This window comes from Gouania willdenowi, chromosome 12 (genome assembly GCF_900634775.1).
Source record: "Gouania willdenowi chromosome 12, fGouWil2.1, whole genome shotgun sequence".
NCBI classification, from domain to species: Eukaryota; Metazoa; Chordata; class Actinopteri; order Blenniiformes; family Gobiesocidae; genus Gouania; species Gouania willdenowi.
The window spans coordinates 32611648-32634504 of record NC_041055.1 but is presented as its reverse complement, the minus strand read 5'-3'; the positions used below and the strand labels follow the sequence as shown (position 1 = coordinate 32634504).

At 40.0% G+C, this 22857-nt stretch overlaps 1 protein-coding gene across 1 annotated transcript; it reads left to right on the top strand.

Annotated features, from left to right (window-relative positions):
• Positions 1-6625: 6625 nt before the first annotated feature.
• On the top strand, positions 6626-21381 carry tsc1b (TSC complex subunit 1b). Its single transcript, XM_028462162.1, is given in 23 exon segments — positions 6626-6738; positions 8559-8742; positions 8832-8935; positions 10289-10441; positions 10563-10707; positions 11387-11541; positions 11613-11686; positions 11759-11937; positions 12560-12678; positions 12986-13151; positions 13265-13371; positions 13806-13899; positions 13958-14065; positions 15421-16027; positions 16888-16931; positions 17680-17846; positions 17917-18099; positions 18671-18781; positions 18940-19062; positions 19141-19235; positions 19237-19326; positions 19414-19587; positions 20052-21381. Coding segments are annotated over 22 exon segments (3627 nt in total). The 5' UTR covers positions 6626-6738; positions 8559-8633; the 3' UTR covers positions 20572-21381.
• Positions 21382-22857: the final 1476 nt, after the last annotated feature.

The window sequence follows — 22857 nt, the reverse complement described above, 5'->3', positions numbered from 1 at the left end:
TTAGGGTTTTTCTGTTGCATTTCATTTTGTTCATTTCTTTTTTCTTTTTTAGATTTTGAAGTCACGTGTATTTTTTGAGTCATTTTGTGTATTTTCTGAGGTGATTCTGTGTATTTTTGTAGTCATTTAATCTACTTTCAGGGTTATTTTGTGTATGTTTGGAGTAATTTTGTGTATTTCTTTATATTTTTTAAGTCATTTTGTGTATTTTTTTGAGTCATTTTGTCTATTTTCGGAGTTATTTTGTGTATTTTTGCAGTCATTTTGTGTGTTTTTGAAGTCATGTCGTGTAGTTGAACACAGACTTTATTTATTAGTGTTTTTGATTATAAATAAGCTGTTTTAGTGATTTTAAAATGCATTCAAATCGCTTTTTATTTTAATTCTATTTTTCATTGTTTGATGTTGTGCCGTTTCACGTTTTAATGCCTTACATAATCACTTTTAAATGTTTTACATATTGTTGCCTTGCTTTGGTAGCAAATAAATAAATAAATGACTATTCTAAATAATCACAGTTTTAAAAACATAAATGGTATTTCCTCTGTAGTAAATACTATTCTGTCAGCCATGTGTGTGAGATATTTTTGACGTGCTGCGTCTGCAACAAATATTTAGCGTTATTTGGTTTAACACTGCTAAATATTTCTTTTGTGCAGGCTAATGTTGCAATGTGCCCCCCAGCTAATGCTAAATATTTCTTTTGTGCGGGCTAATGTTGCTATGTGCCGCCCCACTAAGGCTTAATATTTCTTTTGTGCGGGCTAATGTTGCTATGTGCCCCCCAGCTAAGGCTAAATATTTATTTTGAACTGGCTAATGTTGCTATATGCCCCCCAGCTAATGCTAAATATTTATTTTGTGCGGGCTAATGTTGCTATGTGCCCCCAGCTAAGGCTAAAAAATGTTTGTGCTGGCTAATGTTGCTATGTGCCCCCAGCTAATGCTAAATATTTCTTTTTTGCGGGCTAATGTTGCTATGTGCCCCCCAGCTAATGCTAAATATTAATTTTGTGCGGGCTAATGTTGCTATGTGCCCCCCAGCTAAGGCTAAATATTTATTTTGTGCGGGCTAATGTTGCTATATGCCCCCCAGCTAATGCTAAATATTTCTTTTGTGCAGGCTAATGTTGCTATGTGCCCCCAGCTAAGGCTAAATATTTATTTTGTGCGGGCTAATGTTGCTATGTGCCCTCAGCTAAGGCTAAATATTTATTTTGTGTGGGCTAATGTTGCTATATGCCCCCCAGCTAATGCTAAATATTTCTTTTGTGCGGGCTAATGTTGCTATGTGCCCCCCAGCTAAGGCTAAATATTTATTTTGTGCGGGCTAATGTTGCTATGTGCCCCCAGCTAAGGCTAAAAAATGTTTGTGCTGGCTAATGTTCGACTTACAAATTGAGAAGATTTACGAATTGTTGAGAACTATGAATTGTTGAGATCTAAGAATTTTGAGAATTATGAATTTTCAGAAGAAAGATTCAAAAACGGTGTATGAAGATTAAAAATTGTGCGGGCTAATGTTGCTATGTGCCCCCCAGCTAAGGCTAAATGTTTATTTTGTGCAGGCTAATGTTGCTATGTGCCCCCCAGCTAAGGCTAAATATTTATTTTGTGCAGGCTAATGTTGCTATGTGCCCCCCAGCTAAGGCTAAATGTTTATTTTGTGCTATGTGCCCACCTGTTAAGGCTATCTTTGTTCTCTGTCGACTAATGTTCTGATGTGTTAACTAGCTAAGGTTAAATATTTATTTTGTGCTGACAAATGTAATGTATCCTCCAGCTAAGGCTATATTTCTTTTGTTCCAGCTAATGTTGCTATGTTCCCCCCACTGAAGGCTAAATGTTCCTTCTGTGCCGACTTATGTTCTGATGTTACCTAGCTAAAGCTAACTATTTATTTTGCGCTGGCTAATATTGCTATGTGCCCCCCAGCTAATGCTAAATATTTCTTTTGTGCGGGCTAATGTTGCTATGTGCCCCCAGCTAAGGCTAAATATTTTTTTTTGTGCAGGCTAATGTTGCTATGTGCCCCCAGCTAATGCTAAATATTTCTTTTGTGCGGGCTAATGTTGCTATGTGCCCCCCAGCTAAGGCTAAATATTTATTTTGCGCTGGCTAATGTTGCTATATGCCCCCCAGCTAATGCTAAATATTTCTTTTGTGCGGGCTAATGTTGCTATGTGCCGCCCCACTAAGGCTTAATATTTCTTTTGTGCGGGCTAATGTTGCTATGTGCCCCCCAGCTAAGGCTAAATATTTATTTTGAACTGGCTAATGTTGCTATATGCCCCCCAGCTAATGCTAAATATTTATTTTGTGCGGGCTAATGTTGCTATGTGCCCCCAGCTAAGGCTAAAAAATGTTTGTGCTGGCTAATGTTGCTATGTGCCCCCAGCTAATGCTAAATATTTCTTTTTTGCGGGCTAATGTTGCTATGTGCCCCCCAGCTAATGCTAAATATTAATTTTGTGCGGGCTAATGTTGCTATGTGCCCCCCAGCTAAGGCTAAATATTTATTTTGTGCGGGCTAATGTTGCTATATGCCCCCCAGCTAATGCTAAATATTTCTTTTGTGCGGGCTAATGTTCCTATGTGCCCCCAGCTAAGGCTAAATATTTATTTTGTGCGGGCTAATGTTGCTATGTGCCCTCAGCTAAGGCTAAATATTTATTTTGTGTGGGCTAATGTTGCTATATGCCCCCCAGCTAATGCTAAATATTTCTTTTGTGCGGGCTAATGTTGCTATGTGCCCCCAGCTAAGGCTAAAAAATGTTTGTGCTGGCTAATGTTGCTATGTGCCCCCCAGCTAATGCTAAATATTTTTTTTTTGTGCAGGCTAATGTTGCTATGTGCCCCCCAGCTAATGCTAAATATTTTTTTTTTGTGCAGGCTAATGTTGCTACGTGCCCCCAGCTAAGGTTAAATATTTATTCTAATGTCAAGATTATTTTAATATTAATAGAGTATTTTAACCTTAGCACTGAGTTTTGCTTAATTATTCACATTACAGTGAAATTCTCTCTGCATTTTAACCTATTTCTAGGTTACTTTTGATCAAAAAACCCTGCTACTAAAACTGGAGTGTGTGGTTCTACGTCTGGATCACATGTAGAGCCTTGGACCCTTTGCTAACCCTGACGTTCTCATTACAGAAGTTGCTGAAACAGATCTTTGACCTCCTGCTTTTTTGTCAACATCTGCAGTTTCTACTGTAAAACCAAAGTTGTTGTTCAGTTGCTTGATTATGTATCCAGGTTCTTTTTGCATTGTTCTGATATATAACCCTGCTCCTTTCTCTGTTCGTGCTAACCCAGGTGCTTTTTGCATTATGATGAATTACTTGAATGTATGACAAAGTTTCTTTTTGCATTCATCCAATATATAACCCAGGTATTTGTGTCCTTGTTCTGATATACTCTGACCCAGGTCCTTTTTTTCTCGTGCTAACCCAGGTACTTTTTTGCATTGTTGCGATGCATAATTCATGTCTATTTTGATCTGATGTATAATCTCCTGATGTATGACTAAGGTTCTTGATTAATTGCTTAAATGCATAACGTTCTTTTTGCATTGTTCCGCTAAATAACCCAAGTCTTTTTTTACATTCTTCAGATCTTTTTTCCTTGTTTTGATATGACCCAGGTTTTTTTTCCTCTTCTTGTTAACCAAGGTTCTCTTTGCGTTGTTCTGATGTATAATCTGCTGATGTATAACTGAATTGTTTGTGTATAACGGCCCTTTTTGCATTGTTCTGAGAACTAACCCAGTTTTAAAGGATACTACCGGTCTGGGTTGGAGTCCGTTGCTACCATTAGCTGCAGCATCAATAGAGGAATTGGTGAGTGCTGATTAATGTTCTTCTGCCTGTCTGACATTTATTAATACTATCAATGAATGCAGTTATGAAATTATTATTGTGAATGTATTTTGGGTGTTGTGCTGCACTGTTGTAATAAGATTATTGCTTGCCAGCTACAGTCATTCACATCTAACAGCATTTGGAGTCAAAAGTATTAATAACTCATTATGATTTTATAATTGACCATAAGTTGTGTAAAATAACTATATTGATAACCTGATTTTGTAATAGGTTTAGTGGTAAAAAAAAAAAAAAACATAAGTCCTAATTGTAGCTTTTCAATACAGGCCAGGTTCCTGTTGCAGAGACAACTACCACTACTGGAAACACCACTGGAATAATCAACTATCGGACTTCCATAGTCTGCGCCCCACCCCCCATCCCCCCCATCCCCCCACCCCCCAACTCTGCTGCTGACAAGGGTTGCCTTCATCATGGACAATCAAATGGATCTCACCACCAAATCATAATCCTTCTGATCTTTTACTGGGAATGCTGCAGTATTATTGTTTAAATTATCATTGTGAACATGTTTTCCTTTGGTTTTGTAAATACTTTAACTATAATACAAGTTAACGTCACCATTTAAACTTCATAGTGCCTCTGTCTCTTCAATGCTTACACCAGCTCCAGACGCCGTGTCTAGTTATTCATATTTTAGTCCCTACTATAGCCACTAGCAACTGTTACATGAATAAGGTGATTCATGCTAGTCTATGCAATATGGCTTCTGATTTAAAGCCTAGAATCAGTGTTTTAGCTCTTCAAAGTGGAGGAACCTGGAAGTAGAACCCGTCTGGTAACTGTCCTACTTAGAGAAAACTTCTGGTTCCTTGTCATTTAATTTTACTTTTCTTAAATCTTTTCTTGACAAATATGCATGTCTGCAAAAAAATAATAAATTGATTGAATTTTTAACCCCATCTATCTCTGTTAATTTTTAAAATTAAGTGTTGGGCATTATCTGAAATCAGAACAATGTAATGTATATGTTGTTGGCTCCCAAGCACAGCGTGCTTTTATATCAGCTTTTTCTAGGTGTTTATGTTGTAGTAATTTAGTTAAATAAATAATCAGAGAATAGGGTTTTGTTAATCTTGTATTTAATCCTTTAAACCGGGTTTGAAACCTGGATTTAGTAGTTTGCCAATTCTCCCTAAAGTAGAGTTGTTTTTTTCTCAAATATTTTGACTTTGTATTTAAAATAATTTTATGCTGGTCACTGTAGCAAACAAACATTATCTCCTCTTTTTCTCTAGAGAAATATTTGAAAGATTTGGTTCAGAATCTTTAATATTCCTTTATCATGTTTATTATACTTCAACTTAATTTAAAATTTTAGTTTTATCATTTTCAACGTATGAACTATTTTAGAAGTGTACATTTTTTTTTTCAAAGTCCTTTTAATGTGTTTAACAAATGCATAGAAATAATTCAATCTGTATAATAGAAAAACATTTTTTTCTGTAACATTTGACAGATGTATTTGCACATCAACCTGAATAAGTTCTTCCTAAAAATGATGGCGTAAAAATGAGTATTAAAGTCAGTAATAACACAAATTTAAGTGCAGATTACAACAATACAAATATGTGGCCTTATTACTTGTCCAACTAATTATTGATAAATATATAGATATATATTTAAAACAATTTATAGAAATGTAAAGACCTACAATACCTGCAAATTTTCAAGTAATTGCACAAAATACACTAAACTAATTCACTCACAATGAGAAACTTATTTTGGAACTAGTAAAAAAATTAAAATAAAGTTTAAAATCAACGCTGTCATTGATTTAATATTAAGATCATATAGATGTAATTGCAAATAACCCTTGATTTTTTTTAATTTATTATTATTATTTGTCCCTAAAAGGTGAGTTTCCACACAATGAAAATATCCAAAATGATCCAGTGTACCAAACAAAAGATAAATGAACACTAGAATCAGTCAGTGATGTGCTGGGAGTTTTCATTAAAACTTTATATTTAGTGATTTAAATTACTGTTGTATTTTATATTAGGTGTTTTATGAATAAAATTAAGTGAAATTAAACCTGGCCCTCTCCTCAGATTTATACTAAACTTTCCTTTTTAAAGCAGCTTTTCTGGGAACTTTGTGTACAATCAAAGCTTTTGAGGCACTTTTAGAAAACTGAAGAGTTATTTTCACAATTACTATTAGATTGTGATTAAAAATGACTGCAGTCGTTATAGAAGCACAGGAAAATAGCAAGACCCTGCAAAGCTCTGATTGTACACAAAGTCAGAGTAGAATAACTGCATTGATGTCATAAAACATGAATAAATAAATATTATAAAGAATATATATATCACCAAGGCAAATATATAGGTCACCAAGACAAATTCCTCGTGTATTCCTACACTCTTGGTCAATAAAGTTGATTCTGATATACACGTATGTTTTTGTCCTATAATATAGATTTAAGTGATCAGCAAAGCTGCATTAAAAAGGAAAGTTTAGTTTAAATGTGAGCATAACTATTTATAAACCAAATAATACAGTAATCACTAAACTTTTAAAGTGGATCATTTCAGATGTTCATCACTCTCTATGCGCGTGCGCTGAGTGCATGTGGGTCACTGGAAACCGCATTACCACTCTCACCGCATCCTTCCGAGTATTAAAGTTCATGTCCTGTTCCGCAGCGGAAGCTCATTGTTTATTTAATACACCATTTCCTGTTTTACGATCATTTAATCTGTTAAAACTGTGCGATAAAGTTTAAAGTGCAGCGCGGAGGGGGCTGTGCGGGATTAGGTCGTGTCGGCGGAGGGACACGGCGGAGGAGGGACGGGGGTCGTGAGCTGTTCAAGATGGCGGCGCCCTGTGGAGTGGAGACTCTCTAGCAGGTAAACAGGTGACTTCATCCGTCTTCGGGCTCTTTCCTCCCCCCGTGGTTGCTCCAACGTCCCCCCGGGACCGAGAACAGCTTCCAGAAGGAGCGGAGAGAGGGTGACATGTTTAGAAGAGCCCGGCCCGGCGGAGCTCAGCTCAAGGCTAACGTTAGCTGTGTGTGTGCGGGGAACTGAGCTTTAACGGATGGGGATGAAAATGTTCACAATGATGAGGATGATGATGATGGTTGTTCCAGATCACGCACTTCTCAGATTTATCACCTGTGTGCTTTAATCAGTGATCGGTTTTATAACAGTGTTAACGTGTTAAACAGAGTCTGTCCATTGTTCTCTGTGAGCTGTTTAACGACGTGCACTGCCGTCCGTGCACGTCAATCAGCAGGTCAGCACCGTGCACGTAGTGAAAAAACAAGTCACCAAACAGGCCAGAGCAGGACTAGCCTCTATCTGTGCAAACACACCCATCATCATCAAAGCTACAGCAGCATAACTAAAGAAACCACACACAGTGTCAACACTGAAACTTGGTTGTCAGAGAAGGTTCATCATAATCATCATCCTGGTTATTCTCCAACATTGATAGAAGTGCTGAACATTATCAGAGCAATGTAAATATTTATTAGATTTAATAAGTTGGCTGTTTGATGGCTGCTGAAATAAAGTCACACTGAAACATTAAAACTACAGCCTGACTCATGGGATTTCTGGGGCCGGTACCGACATGTGGAGCTTTAAAAACCAATATTCAATTTAATGTATCTGTTGATATATGGAATAAGAACATTAATATAAACAGGATGTATACTGATGGACATGAACACAAACTCTTATCATACCCAAAAGATGATTCAAGATAAAGAGGCAAAACTCTACTAAGTTAAAATAAAATTAATTAATTACTGATCAATAAGAAAAGGCAAACTTGTGCAAACTGTATTTTCTCGAATAAAATGTAAAAAATAAAATAAATACAAAAATCTACCTTGTAAAACTCATGTCTGTCTGTTATTTATCCATAAACATAGATATATTAAATCCAACCATAAACAAGGAACCAGTGACCAGTGTTCAACTGCACTCGGAACGTGGATAAATCTGACAGAACGAATTGGAAAAGTGCAATAAAACAAGCCATGAACTCAGGACTCCGACTCAGGAACATGTGCAGGATTAGTAATTCGTTTAAACTGGAAAATAATGGGCATGACAAATGGTGAATGTGGTTCAATTGGCAAAAATAAGCATGAAATATGGTGAAAAGAGGTTAAAAATGACAATAATGGATCATTATGTGTGACATTAGGTGTAAAAGTGGTAGAAATGGTTTATAAGTGTTGAACATGTCTGGAAAGTGGAAAAAAAATGTGTAGAAAAGTCATTAAAATGTGATGTAGAAGTGTCAGAAATGGGAGAAATGTAGCAAAAATACATTAAAAGGAGCAAAAATATGGCAAGAAAAAGTGATGAAAATGACAAGTTTGGTGTAGTTGCAGAAAAAGGGTAAAAAATAATCAGTTGATTAAAGTAGCGAAGCAACACTTAGTATTTTAGTAAATTTCCATGTGCTGAACTGATATAAAATTAGAATTACTCTGTCCTCTAACACGCTGCTTCAGAATTGTGTAATTTTACTTAAAGTTGCCTGAACTCAACCATTCAGCTATAATTAACGGTGTTAACGAAGCTCGCTCCCGGCCAATCAGTGAGCTTGGATTTTATTTGGTTAACATTAGTGAGAGATCTGCATCATATCGTGAACTTTATTGTAGAAAGGTCCAGAGATGGTGCTGATGCTCTCCTGCTGTGGTCCCCAGAGGTGCCTGGAGACTGAGCTGGTGGTTGGGGTCCTCCAGGCTCCAAACTGAGGACCTATCTTCTCTGCAGCCACCATGACCCGGGAGCAGCCCAACGTGGGGGACCTCCTCCCGTTCCTGGAGACCTCCGACCTTCACCAGCTGGAGGAGATCAGAGGCCACATTAACGAGCAGCTCAGCACTGGTGCGCACTGTCTCCTCCCAGTTGCACATGCTCAATATTATTAATATTATTAAGTCTGATCTAAACACGTGTGGACCTGTTGTCCTCAGAGCGAGGGTCGGTGCTACTCAACGAGCTGGTCGACTACTTCCTGGAAACCAACTCCACCCAGGCCACACATATCCTGTGTTCTGTTAGAGAGCCCCACGACAAGGTGAGGAGCATCACTCATCATCTGATCAGTCACACTGGATTTAAAGCCAAAACACACACATAGAATACATGATTCATTTCCTGAAACAGAAAGAAACATTGTTTATAACAAACTATTTAAAATAACGCCTTGCATGCATGTTTTGTGACAATATCACACATTTACACTCAATTAATTGGTCTTACACAGTTGATCAGAGAGATAGAAATGTCAATTTTTGCACAATTTCTGATGTAATATGAGACGGACTAAACTTTCTGAAATGTAAATATATCTATAACCCTCACTCACATGTTGATTAGACAATATTACACATTTCCTCCATATTTTTCACTGTAAAACAGGTGGCCTAATGTTAGCTTTAGCATGCGTAGCTAACTGATTGAGGTCAAATCCCACAAAATGTGATCGCAGTGCATTTTGTTTCATGCCTTTTTCTGCTGTTTACATCTGAAATTATTTACAATAGTTAACTCCATTAAACGTATTAAACATGATTTTTAGGAAGTTTAACACCACATAATGACGTCTGATTATAGGGAAAGATGATGAAACAAGAGCAAAATGAAAACGTGTAAATATAAACAGAACTTTTAACTAAAAATCAGAGGCTCTGCTGATGTTCCATCATTCATTCATTTTCTGACCCTCTTGCTCCTTTTCAGGGTGGCGGGGGGTCTGCTGGTGTGTATCTCCAGCTTTCGTCAGGCAGTGTCAGTCCGCTCTATATATGTTCTAAAACCCAAACAAACATACCTTTAAAAATTATTTCATATGAAAATAATACTATTTCCAAAGATTTTTGGCTGGAACCAGTGTTTCCTTTATGGAGCCACAGAGCCAGTCCTGTGGGGGGTGTTTAGTACCGTACATCCATGATAACAGGTTTTAATCCCATTGGACAGCCAATAGAAACAGATGATGAGCAGCAGCTTTGGATTTAAACTTTTTAGAAACATGAAAAGGAAACATCACAGCTGCCTTCACGGAGGGAGAAAAATGTTGCCAGAACGAATGAGTGAATATTATCAGCAGCTAAATATATTCAGTTGATTTAAAGGTAAAATGACTGAATCTTTACTGAAAAACAAGCAAAGAGATTTTTAATTGTACCACCTTTGTAACTAGAGTCTGTGACTGAGTTAAAAAAAAGATAGATGCACCATTTAAACATTTGAAAAGTTGTAAATTTTAAATTTCTCTGTAAATTTACCAAAGAAACCAACTGAAGAATTTCTAATCTGAAATCAGTTGTTTCTCAGCAGCTGTAGTTAATGTTATGGATGCTCCAGGTGAATGTTTACATTTTCAGGTGATGGGTTTTGTTCTGATGTTCTCCTCTCTGCCTCACAGCACCTTCTAGACAAGATGAACGATTGTATGACCAAACAGGCGTGTCGTCTTCCCACGCTCACCCTCCTGGGCCACGTCGTACGTAAGCAGCCGTCCTGGATCCACAAGATTGCCAGATACCCCCTGCTGCTGTCTCTGCTCAAATGCCTCAAGGTATGGACTCAGATATAGATAAATATAGATAGAGTTAGGCTCTATAATGTATTGCTGATGGAGAGCTCATATTCAGACTTTTAAATGAGATCCTGATCATTTTCCCTCTGACTTCCTGCAGTCGGACACAGACGTGGTGGTGCTAATAACGGGAGTGTTGGTGCTGATCACTCTCCTGCCCATGATTCCTCAGGCCGGGAAACAACACCTCTGGGAATACTTTGACATCTTTGGGCGTCTGGCGTCCTGGAACCTGAAGAATCCAGGTTAAAGTTTACGCACGCACGCATGCACGCTGCAGCTGTATGTGAAACCCCTCGGGCACAACCCAGGGCTTTGGCAGACATGGGCGACAACAATTGAAATACACTATTACTATTGAAATATACAAAAATACAATTAGAATATACAAAACTACAATAAAATATACAAAACTATAATTAAAATACACCAAAAACTTTGAAAATACACCAAAAACTTTGAAAATACACCAAAAACTTTGAAAATACACACGACTCCAAAAAAAAACACATGAATAACAGAAAATATGAAAAGTTACCCCAAAAACACAAATTGAGGACTCATAATAAACAAAACAACAGCAAAAGCACACACATAATTACAACAAAATACACAATGACTCATACAAAAAACCATGGTGTCACTAATTGTGCCTTTTTTTTGTTAATTAGATCAGGACAGACCAACATGTCATTTTAGACTTATTGATATTATTATTGTATTATTTAGTATCGGGGTATATCGTATCGTGACATGCAAATAGATTCATGGCAATGTACAGCCCTAATAGTGTAATGTAGAAGTCAATGTGACACACATGGAGCGCAGCAAAAACAGTGGGAGGAACGTAACCACTGATAGATTTCCAAATGTAATAAATTATATTTTTAAAACGTAGCTTTTCCACCTCCTGTTGTCCCACAGGTCACGTGTCTGAGGTCTATCTGATCCACCTCCACGCCAGCGTGTATTCTCTGTTCCACCGGCTCTACGGCATGTATCCATGTAACTTTGTGTCCTACCTGCGCTCCCACTACAGCATGAAGGAAAACATGGAGACGTTCCAGGAAGTAGTGAAGGTGAGACTGTGATGTGTAGCACCTTTAGCTAGGTGGGAGGAGCCTCACTCTCACCTGTGTTTCACCCTCAGCCCATGCTGAAACACGTACGCATTCACCCAGAGCTGGTGACGGGAACCAAGGACCACGAGTTGGACCCCACACGGTAAAACCTCTGACCTCCCCGCCCCTCAGTCCCCTGCAGCGCTCTGACCACAGGTGCTATTTTCCTCTGCAGGTGGAAAAGATATGAAATCCACGACATCGTCATCGAATGTGCCAAAGTGTCTTTGGACCCCAAGGAGGCGTCGTGTGAGGAGGGCTACGCCACCATGCCTGAGAACTTCTACCCACACATCCACCTCCGAGCACAGGACTGCACACCCAGCCCCTACACAGACCTGCACAGCAGCTACGGTCAGCAAACACTCACACTACACACCTCTCAGCTTCATCTGACGTGATACAGCCAGAACCCAAATAACGTGGATTTATTTTAAGCCCAAACCCATTCCAGTGCACGTGCACAGCTCAAGAATGAGTCTTTTATTCATTTTTAAACATAATTTATTCCTTTGGCTTTACATGGAATGAATGGAATGGTAAATTTCCCCAATGCAGTTTGAGTTTTTCATTTGGTTTCTGTTTCCTCATCTTCCCCTAATCAGAGTCATTATAGTTTATTAAACTACCTAAAATGGTGCTAAACATGCTTAATGCGGTCAATGGAGTTAATTATTGTCGTTAATTTCATATTTATACACAGTAGAAATTAAGTAATGTTACGCCAGATTTGACGTCCAGCCGTTAGCTTCACTTGCTAAAGCTAACATTAGCTTACCTGTTTTACATTGGGCTAATGATGGAAATGTGTGATATTGTCCCTAAACATGAATTTAGGGACAATAACAGGAAGTTAATTCTATATTTTTGTTCTGTCGTCGGCCTCAGTGACACCAATGGAAGTAGATCCCAATGACCAAGCCGCCCTGCTTTTAGTGTGATCTAAGATCTTCTCTGTTTGTTTATTTTTTAACAGGAAGTTCCTCTTCGACGCCATTCTCCACGCCGCGACAGCCATTTCCCCCGCCCCTGTCTTTACCTGCTTTATCAGGGACACAGACGTCCTACCGTAGCCCTCAGACCTCCAGACGGCAGGTGAAGTGTTAATGTTTGATGATCCTCATCTGCTCATGTTTATACCGATATAACAAATAAATCAATAATATTAAAGATGCAGTTGTCAGAATAAAGCTCTGACTTTTTAAAAATAGGCTTTAGCTCCAACTATTGGTCACATGGTGTAAGGAAATGGTCCTGCTTTAATCAGCATAAAAACCATCTGTTCTCATTGTTTTAATATATGTTGGTTTTGTTCCCACAGTTGGGGAAGCTCTGTTGTGTTCATGTTTAGAGAGAATTTAAACTTTCTCTGATTGCTGAAAGATTTTCTTCCTCTTTTCAGAACTCCACCTGTGAACTGAACTCTTCCTATGGAGGGAAGGACCCTCTGTGGAGCCCCTCCTCACTGTGCGGCATGGCTACGCCCCCTTCCTCCAGGGGCATGTCGCCCAACTTGGAGCCGTCCCACAGTGTCTCACACCTCCCCTCACGCTTCCACTGCACGTCAGGTATTTAACTCACCGTGTGTGTCCTGATGGCTTTGATCTGCTGATGGCTTTGATCTGCTGATGGCTTTGATCTGCTGATGGCTTTGATCTGCTGATGGCTTTGATCTGTGCAGGGGGAAAAGGCACACCCGCCACCTCCTCGCCACCCCCCAACCACTCAGACGACTTCCCCATCATCTCCTTACCAACCACCTCAGTCCAGTCCAGTCCACCCAGAAAGGTTCAACCTCCACACGTTGTCATCGTTGCACATGTTTAACCCTCGGGCACCTTTAAAAAAAGTTACTCTTTGAGCTTAGGTACCAAAATGGTACCCTTCATAAAAGGGGGCTTCCCACCTAAAACCTGTTTTACCTGTAATTTGATTGTAGAGGCTTATATTTATTAGGTATTTTTGAGAAAACCACTTTTATATGTCATGATAACAGTATATCCAAAATATGTGGTTATAATGGGAGTCATTATTGATTATTGAATTATGAACATGACAATAAAAAAAACTCCTGTCCAAAGGTTTTAAACTGAATGAGATATTGAGTTTAAAACACTGAATAAGCAGAAGGTACACGTTTGGTCCCCAAAAGGGCCCCGAGGTTAAAATACAAATGTTTAAGTTTTAATGTGTGTTAAAGAAGAAAAATGTGTCTTTTGTAGGATCGGAGACAGGGGGAGAGTGTGAAGCCAGCGCTGGTCAGACAGGAACAAGTGAAGGAAACGGAGAAGAGTGGAGACGCTACCACGAGTGGAGGTGAGATCACGTTTCTATTCATGATTAACGTCCTGTTAATGCTTAGCTTTGTATCCAGACCCAGCCACAGCCGAGAGCCTCTCCATGACTCTGACGGAGCTGTCGGTCTTCATGAAGAAACAGGAGCTGGAGCTTCAGCTGCGGACCGAGAAAGAAAAGGAGGAGGGTGAGTCCAGGTGGTGGGTGTGTGTGTGTGTGTGTGTGTTTAATACCTCAGCATCGTCACAGGAGGGAGATCTGAACCAACAAAGAAACGCTGATTTGTTTACTACCTTATTATCTTGGACTGAATACTTTTTGTGTGGCCCCCAAAACAAAATAGTAATTCATGAAGTTGGAAGTTATATTAAGCCAAACATAATACACAAAACTCCAGAAACACAGAAAATGGCAAAATTAACAAAATGTCAAAAAAAAGTACAAAAATCAAACAAAGAAAACCCATGTAAAGATAAAAACAATACAAAAATGATTAATATTAAAACACACAAAATGACAACAAAGACACACTTGACAAGCACTTAAACACACAGAATGACTACAACAAAGGCAGAATATACAAAAGGACTTTAAAGACATGAAATTACACAAAATGACAGAAAAATACACAGAATGACGACAAGAACAGAAAAAAATGACAAAAACACAATGACTTGAAAAACATACAAAAAGACAACAAAAAAATTGCCATATTTACGAGAAAATCTTCAAAATGAATTCAAAACACACAATGTCTAAAAATTAAAAAAATACCAAGGAAACTCACACACAAGGACTACAAAGACAAAACCCTTTGTTCTGTCTAGTGTTAGTGGTCTTCATTCTAAATGCTGACAACGAATAATAATAACAATGTGTCTTATATTTAGAGAACAAAGTTGTAATTTTATGAGATTAATATCGTAGCTTTTTTAGATTAGTCGTAAAGTTTCAGATTTTAATAGTAATATTTTGAGATTAGTCATAATATTCCGAGAATAGTCATAATATTTTGAGATTAAAGTCGTAATATTTCGAGAATAAAGTTGTATCTAAATAAAATCATAACATTAAAGTTGTAATATTCAGAAATTCTCAAAATATTCTGACTTTACTCTAATAAAATTCTGACTTTATTCTTGAAATACTACGACTATCATCTCGAAGTGCTCAGATTTCTTTTTATTTTAATGTGGCCCTAAAATTAAAGTATATCAAAACTGCTTTTTTATTATGAATACATGAACAAATTATTAAGTGGCAATAAAAAGCTAAATAAATAATTTAAGCCAACATAAATCAAACTGGTGGATGCTCATCATATTGTACATAAAATTAACATATTTATTATTTTTGGGTGTTTTGTTCTTTTTTAACTCTGATTCATTCGTGGATCTTTAATAATTGGTCGTCTTTTGTCACTCTTTGATTAAGTTGTAATGTGTTTTTTTTTCATGAAGATGCTGGTTCTGTTGTCTCTTCTGATTGGCTGTGGGACATCACATGGGTCTAACCTTCCTCCTCCTGTTCTTCCTGCTGCAGCTGCCATAACGGAGGAGCTTCTGAAGATTAATGAAGACCAGCAGGAAGTGTCTGTCCTGAGGGGCTTTGACTCCCCGTTCTATCACACCACTGAAACACTGACAGGCTTCCAGGCTCAGGACAAGCCCCTCCCCACCCCTCACCCTGCAGGTCCCGTCAGGTCCTTATCCACACCAGATAGAGGCGGGAACGTTCCTAATAACAGCTTAGAACGAGGAGGACGAGGAGATGGTGGTCCAGGTCTGGAGCAGTCCTGGTCCTTCCAGTCTGGGTTCACCCCCATCGATCACCACCTCCATCGAAGCCCGTCGGCCCCAGACGACGATCCAGGGAAGTTTGGGGTGTTCCTGCCCAGTCCAGGCAGTAAGACCCCTGCCTCAGTGCCCTACGAGTCCTTCTTTGACCTGGCGCTGCCCAGAGCCGCGTCACTGTTTCTGGGACAGAAAACATCTGAGGCAGTTCACAAGGACGCCATGAAGAGGCTGGTGCAGAAGGAGGAGGGGCTAGCGGACAGGGAGGAGGAGGGGGGGGTGTCTGCGTCACCACTGGAGGTGCTGGATCGCCTGGTTCAGCAGGGGAGTGATGCCCACGATAAAGTGCTACAGAGGTGAGGAGGAGGAGCTCCACTATAGGTTCAAGCAGACACCAGACATGTGATAGGGTCACATGACCAACATTCATCTAAACATTTAAATAACGACCAGGACTCAACAAATGCTTTGTGTCTATTTTTATGGTTGTTTTGTGTGTGTTTTCTGGTTTGTTTTTGTTAGTTTGTTTGTTTGTGGTCATTTATTGTATTTATTTTGTCTATTTGGGGGTTTTTGTCTGACTTTTGGAGTAACTTTGTGTATTTTTCCTGTTTTATGTGTTTTTAGAGTCATTATGTGTACCGTATTTTTGGTGTTTGTTTGGGGGTTTTTTGTTGTTGTATTTTTTGTTGTTTTTTGTTTCTTTAGTGTCACTTTATGTAATTTAAAGTTGTATTTATTAGTCATCTGTCTTTGCAGTCGCTGTATTTTTCCTTGTCATTTTGTGTTTTTCGCCTTGTGTCTTTTATAAATATTTTTTGTTGTCTAGTGTTGTTTTTGGAGTCGGGTTTGTTTATTTTTGGAGTAATTTTGTGATTTTTGAAATCATTTTGTTTACATTTTTAGTTGCCTTGTATTTGTTTTAGTCATTTGTATATTTTTTTGTCATATTTTGTGTATTGAGTATATTTTGGAGTCAGTTTGTGTAAGAATCAGACATGGTTGTAAGAGAGTTATATTTTATTTGTTTACCATTCTTAATAAGCGTACGTGGAGAATGAAAAGACAACTAAAAATGTACATAATAATCAGTAGAATTTACAAAAATACTGAACACAAAATGATGGCTAACAATACACAAAAGTAATAGAAAAGTGTATAAATTCACAACAAAAATGACTAAAACTAGAACACTGACTTCTTCTCTTTATTTCAGATTACCTTTGCCCAGTAAATCAGCAGACTGGACTCACTTTGGAGGTAAGACACTTTCTCCTCCGTTAGCGAACAAGCTGCTAGCTAGCTACATAAACACACTGTTACATATTACTGACAGGTGTCAGAAATTCAGTTAAGACAAAAATGCACATATTTAATATCGAGTTTTTGGCTCCATAAGTGGAAAACTAATGTTTGAAAAAGACATTTTTGTATTGACTACAATAGTTAGCATTAGAGCTAATTTCAAAATGCTATAAAAATGAAATTCTGAAATGTTCCAAACATCGACAATGACTCCATAATGTCTTTGAAAAACATGTAAGTACATTTTACAAATCTATTTACCATTTTGATGCACTGTAGGCTGATTTATTGTTCAGTTATAAATGTGTGTGGATGGTTTGTGTAGGACAGTCTGAAGATGAGCTGTAGATCGAAAAATGACAATTTAGCAGAATTTGTGGGAGTTTTTTATAAAAACCAAGTGATGGACTTTATAATTTTCAATAGGTTTAAATGTACTAAAGTTTCTAGTGTTGGGGCGACATTTTGGTCAAAGTTACAAATCTGTAGCAAATTTGGTTGATTTGTGAATTTCCAAATGTTGAATTTTAGAAACTTGTTGTCGCGCCACCTTAAGGACGATTGGCTTGTTTTTCTGGGATGGAATTGGACGTTTGTGTCACATTTAGTGATCTTTGCACATGGGAAGTAGGATTTCCTCAGAAGAAGAAGAACATGCAGTAAAACAATAAATTCTCAGTGTTGATCTCCTCCTCCTCTCCAGGCTCTGCTCCTGTGGACGAGCTGCACACGCTGCGCAGTCAGCTGCTGCTGCTGCACAACCAGCTGCTGTTTGAGCGCTATAAGAGGGAGCAGCACGCCATACGCAACAGACGCCTCCTCAGACGCATCATCAACACCACCGCCCTGGAGGAGCAGAACAACGCCATGGCAAGTTCATAATCACTGCAGATTCAGAGAAAATATGTCAACGTCACTTCGTGTGTGTGTGCGTGTGCAGAAGGACCAGCTGAATCTGCAGAGCGTGGACCTCCTGTCTCTGAGGGACAGTCTGCAGGTGGAGCAGCAGCGCTACAGACAGCTTTGGGATGACAGGGAGACCATGGTGACCAGGCTTCACACTCAGATCAGACAGCTGCAGCAGGGACGAGATGATTACTACACCAGGACCCAGGAGCTGCAGGTAGACACGCCCACATCACGGGAAATAGTTCACCTGCATCTGAAACCTCCGGTTCCCGTGAAAACCTTGTTCACACTGAGGCTAAATATCTCTTGATTTTCCACCTTTACTTTGAAAGTTCTGAAAACATTTGAAGTGAGAAAGTGACCAAGTAGAATATCATCATGTGCTCATTTCATCCATAAAACTCACATAGACATATTTCAGACATTTTCAAAGACCTGACTAAACTTCCTGTTACAGTAACTTCAAAACAAGAGCGTATAAGAAGAGATGCTTTTATTTTGAAAAGTGGACGTTTTTTTTTTAGCTTGCAGCCTGTAGATTTTCAGTGTTTTCATTAGAAATATTCCTGTTCTTTGACTTTTTAAAGAACACACGTTTTCTTTAGTGATATTCTGTTATTAATAAGAAATAAACAATAAAACAGTTGGTGTTTGAATGATTTAAGTAAATTGTGATTTTACTTTTCTATTGATGTTTTAGTTTTGGTAAACCAAAGGAGGTTAAGCAGAGCAAACTTAACAACATAGAACCGAATAAATATCCTGAGTTTATAATTTATCTCCAGAGCAAACTGCAGGAGTGCCAGAAAAGGACGGACCAGCTGGAGGCGGAGCTTCAGAGAGCCAATAACAGAGTGTGTCACACCGGTCACCTCCTCAACCAAATGACTGTCAAGGTAAGGAAATGAACTGAGTTTGGCTTTTCAAAATAAAACACTGATCATATATTCTGATCAATCTCAGCATCAAATGTGTTCAATAGATTATTCAAACTTGTCTCCTCTCCATCGTTGTTCCTTCTTCATCATTGTTCTTCATGTTCTTTGTCCTCCAGCTGAGGAACAGTGAGGGCACTCAGCAGCAGATGAGTTTCCTCAACAAGCAGCTGCTGCTCCTCGGTGAAGCTCAGAAGTTGTCCAAACAGGAGCTCCAGCACACGGGCACCGACAACTCCAAGGTAGGAGTTAGCATCACATGACCTGATCATCTGTGATACACTCCTAACATGTATCTCCCTCTGCTCCCTGTGCACCAGGAGCTCCAAATGCTCCAGATGTCTCATAGAAAGGAGGTGGAGACCCTGAAGACCAGCCTGCTGCTCCAGGGTCAGAAGGTGGAGGCCACCAGCAGAGGTGTCAGAGCTGGAGACCCATCTGTCCAAGAAGGAGCACCTCATTGCTGAGCAGAAGAAGTTTCTGGAAGACGTCAAATGTCAGGCCAAGTACGGCCAAACATGTGGTTGCTACGGAGACCAGGTGAGAAGATGAGGTGGAGCTGCTGAGTCATGGTTCCTGTGTGATCTGTGCAGGGCGGAGCTACAGGCGTCTGACCACAGGTATGAGACCCAGAGGAGGATCACTCAGCTGCTGCAGACGGAGCTCCTGCAGCTCTACAGCCAGGTGGAGATGGAGGCTCCGCCCCTCGCCCCCCCCACCTGTCCACCACACGGCAGGGACGACCAGCGCTCTCAGTCGGACAAAAGGTTTGGACTTAAATGCACGTTTAAAATAAGAACACAGACATTCGTTTGACTGTTTGCTAACGTTAACGTTTGTTTGACTGTTTGCTAACGTTAGCATTTGACTGTTGTACTAAGAGTTAGCATTTTACTGTTTACTAATGGAATTCATTTGACTGTTTGCTGATGTTAGCATTCATTTGACTTTTGCTAACGTTAGCATTTGACTGTTTGCTAACTTTAGCATTTTACTGTTTGCTAACAGCATTCGTTTGACTGTTTGCTAACATTAGCGTTTTACTGTTTGCTAACAGCATTCGTTTGACTGTTTGCTAATGTTAGCGTTTTACTGTTTGCTAACGTTAATGTTTGTTTGACAGTTTGCTAATGTTAGCGTTTGTTGACTGTTTGCTAATGTTAATGTTTATTTGACTGTTTGCTAATGTTAGCGTTTTACTGTTTGCTAACGTTAGCATATCTTCCCACAGCGCTTGCAGACGTCGAGCGCGTCCCGACTCCCCTCAGGGTAACGGCAGCACGTTGTCGACGCAGCAACCAAAGGCCAACAATTCTTCCAAGTCATTGGCCCACTCCCTGAACGGCAGCACAGCCCCGCCTCCATCGCGGCCTCGCCCTGCGGGCGACGCCCCTCTCACTGTGGGCTCCTACCCCAGCACCAACAGCTTCCTGGGCATGAGGGCGCGAGAGCTATTCCGCAACAAGAGCGAGAGCCAGTGCGACGAGGAGCCGCCGCCGCGCCTCGCCGGGCTGGCCCACGGGTTGAAGACCGATCTGTGTGTTGAGCCGCTGTGCTCGGCCCCTCCCCCCGCCGCTCTTCCTCCGCCTCGTGCCGCGCCCTCCAAGGAGCCCAGGCAGAGGAGCAACAACCAGGAGAGTCCACGTAGGAAGGCGGGGCTGGGTGGGGGGCGTAGCCAGGCTAGCTCAGGGCGGGCCAATCAGCAGCTAAAGATCATGGACTACAATGAGACGCGTCACGAGCGCAGTTAGACTCAGACTGAAGTTGATTGGTCAGTGTTACTCTTGTCTTTCCCCCCGAGCGTTCCCATTGGACGACAAGACGAGCCAATCAGGACTCGAAGCTTTGCCAACACGATGTCATTAAGCTAATCATGTGACCTTTGACCTTTGTATTCATAAATTAATCCACAGGGTCCCATGAGTTTCACTTACTGCTCAACGTTTAGGATTCATCGCCAAAGTTTGGAGGAGAACGAGAGGTCATGTGATCATAAGTTCATGTGTTTGAATGGGAGGAAAAGTTACACTGACTGTTTGTCTTCGTTGTTTTTAATTTGGTGTGTGTGTGTGTGTGTGTGTGTGTCAGACGTTGATGAGGACCATGACTAACTTTAGTTCCTGGATTTGAAGCTGAGCACATGCTTCTGTCCTTATTGAATAAGCACTATAAGTCTTTCATGTTTCATCGACCAATCATTTCCTTTCAGCTCTTCATAAACTCCTCCTCCTGCTGCCGTTTCCTTCCTCCTCTCTAACTCCAGCATGTCCAACGATCCACTAAACGCCAACGTTAGCATCTGCAGAGACTGAACTGAAGGTCCAATCAGCACAAAGGAGCTCAGATGGAGACGTTCTTAAAGCAGTGAGTGTGTGTAACTGTGAACAATAAAGACAGTCAATGTTTTGCACTACAACTGCTCCTGTTTTATCCTCTGGCTCCCACGTGCTGTACAGGTCCAGACCAAGGACCACGGTGATTATTAGTCCATCACTAGCTGTGTTTTCATTGCAGATTTTTGCAAAATAAAAGCGATATTTCAAAATGTCGACCAAATATAATTGCGCTTTGAAGGTGTTTCCATTGAAAGTTGTTGTGAAGTCTGGTAACTCTGCTGAAATCTCATCCCATGAGACTTCTCTGCAGGAAGACGGACGCTCCAAACCGCCATAGAACACTCTGCATTCTTTTTGCTGTTTCACGTCTAAGTGCACTAATCATTTTAAGTGTAATGCTGCGTTCACACCGGACGCATCACGGCCAAAGCTTCTGCAGATTGAAAAACGTTTTCTCATATGTTCATAGTGCGTCTGAAGCTAATATGAAAGCGCCACCAACCAGACTTCTTTTCTTTTCACTATCAACTATGGAGGACCTCAGTAAATCGATGCTCAGTACCATCTGTGGAAGCTAGGAGCCGTTAACACGCTGACACTGGTGTTCCTGAGTTCAACCAGGTTACCAGCGACACATCCAACTCAGGAGCTGCGCCAAATCTTTTCTGTTCTGGTCTCGGTAAAAAAAAAAAACAGGCCGTGTCATAGAGTTCCGGGTGGTCACACACTCACTATTATTTTCTACTCTGTGCTGAAATGGTGAAAAGACAAGAAGGGTCTAGCTGCAGGCACGAAACTGTACAAGCGATGCCCCTACAGCCACGCCCCCTACTACAAACCGTGCCCTATTGATCCCCTTGAGCAAATACCTCGACATGAACCTTTTCATTCACCTCAACTGCTACAGCCTCCAAATTTCTGACAAATTTGGGGAAACTTTGCAAAACTTATTTCCTTTTATTCGAACCCTTCCTGCTACGCTTCCACTTCATGGCTAAATTTGAGGTTACATTGAAAAAAATGCTTCACCATCCACTTAACGGCTCAGCGCATTGACAAATTGTTTTGCAAGGGCGTGGTTGTAGGGGCGTCGCTGTACAGCTGCAGCTGCGTCACACGAAACATTTGCAGAAGTTCAATATTTTCAAGTCAAGTGAATGACAAATGTCACAGAAAAATTGAGGAGTGCGCATGTTGCGGCCAATGCTCTTGCTGCGTAGATCAACTGCGCCGCCCAACACTGCATCCATCCTATTGACTTGTATGTAATTTTGTTGCACAAACATTTTGTGACGCGTCTGATGTGAACACAGCATGATGCTAACAAACGCCTCCTCTTCTGTCCACACGTACTGCACCATGTTTCCTCAGGGAGAAATGGTCATGTGACCAGGTATGTCACGTCCTGTGATGTGTATTTGTGGAAAGTGTTTTCATAGCGCTTTTGCGACACATTTCAATATGGAAACGTCTAGAAACTTTTTTGCGATATTTGAGTGCTTTTTCAAAATTTCTATCACCAGTTTTTTTGAGCTATTTAGGTTTTGCACATTTTCAAGGGTAATGGAAACACAGCTTTTGACTAACATCCGTGTTCTTAAGACTTTAGAAGATAAACTGTTCATTTCCTCAGCAGACACAGTGAGGCCTGTATGTCTTTATAAACAATAATATATTTACATTTGAATCATTTTGAGCTTT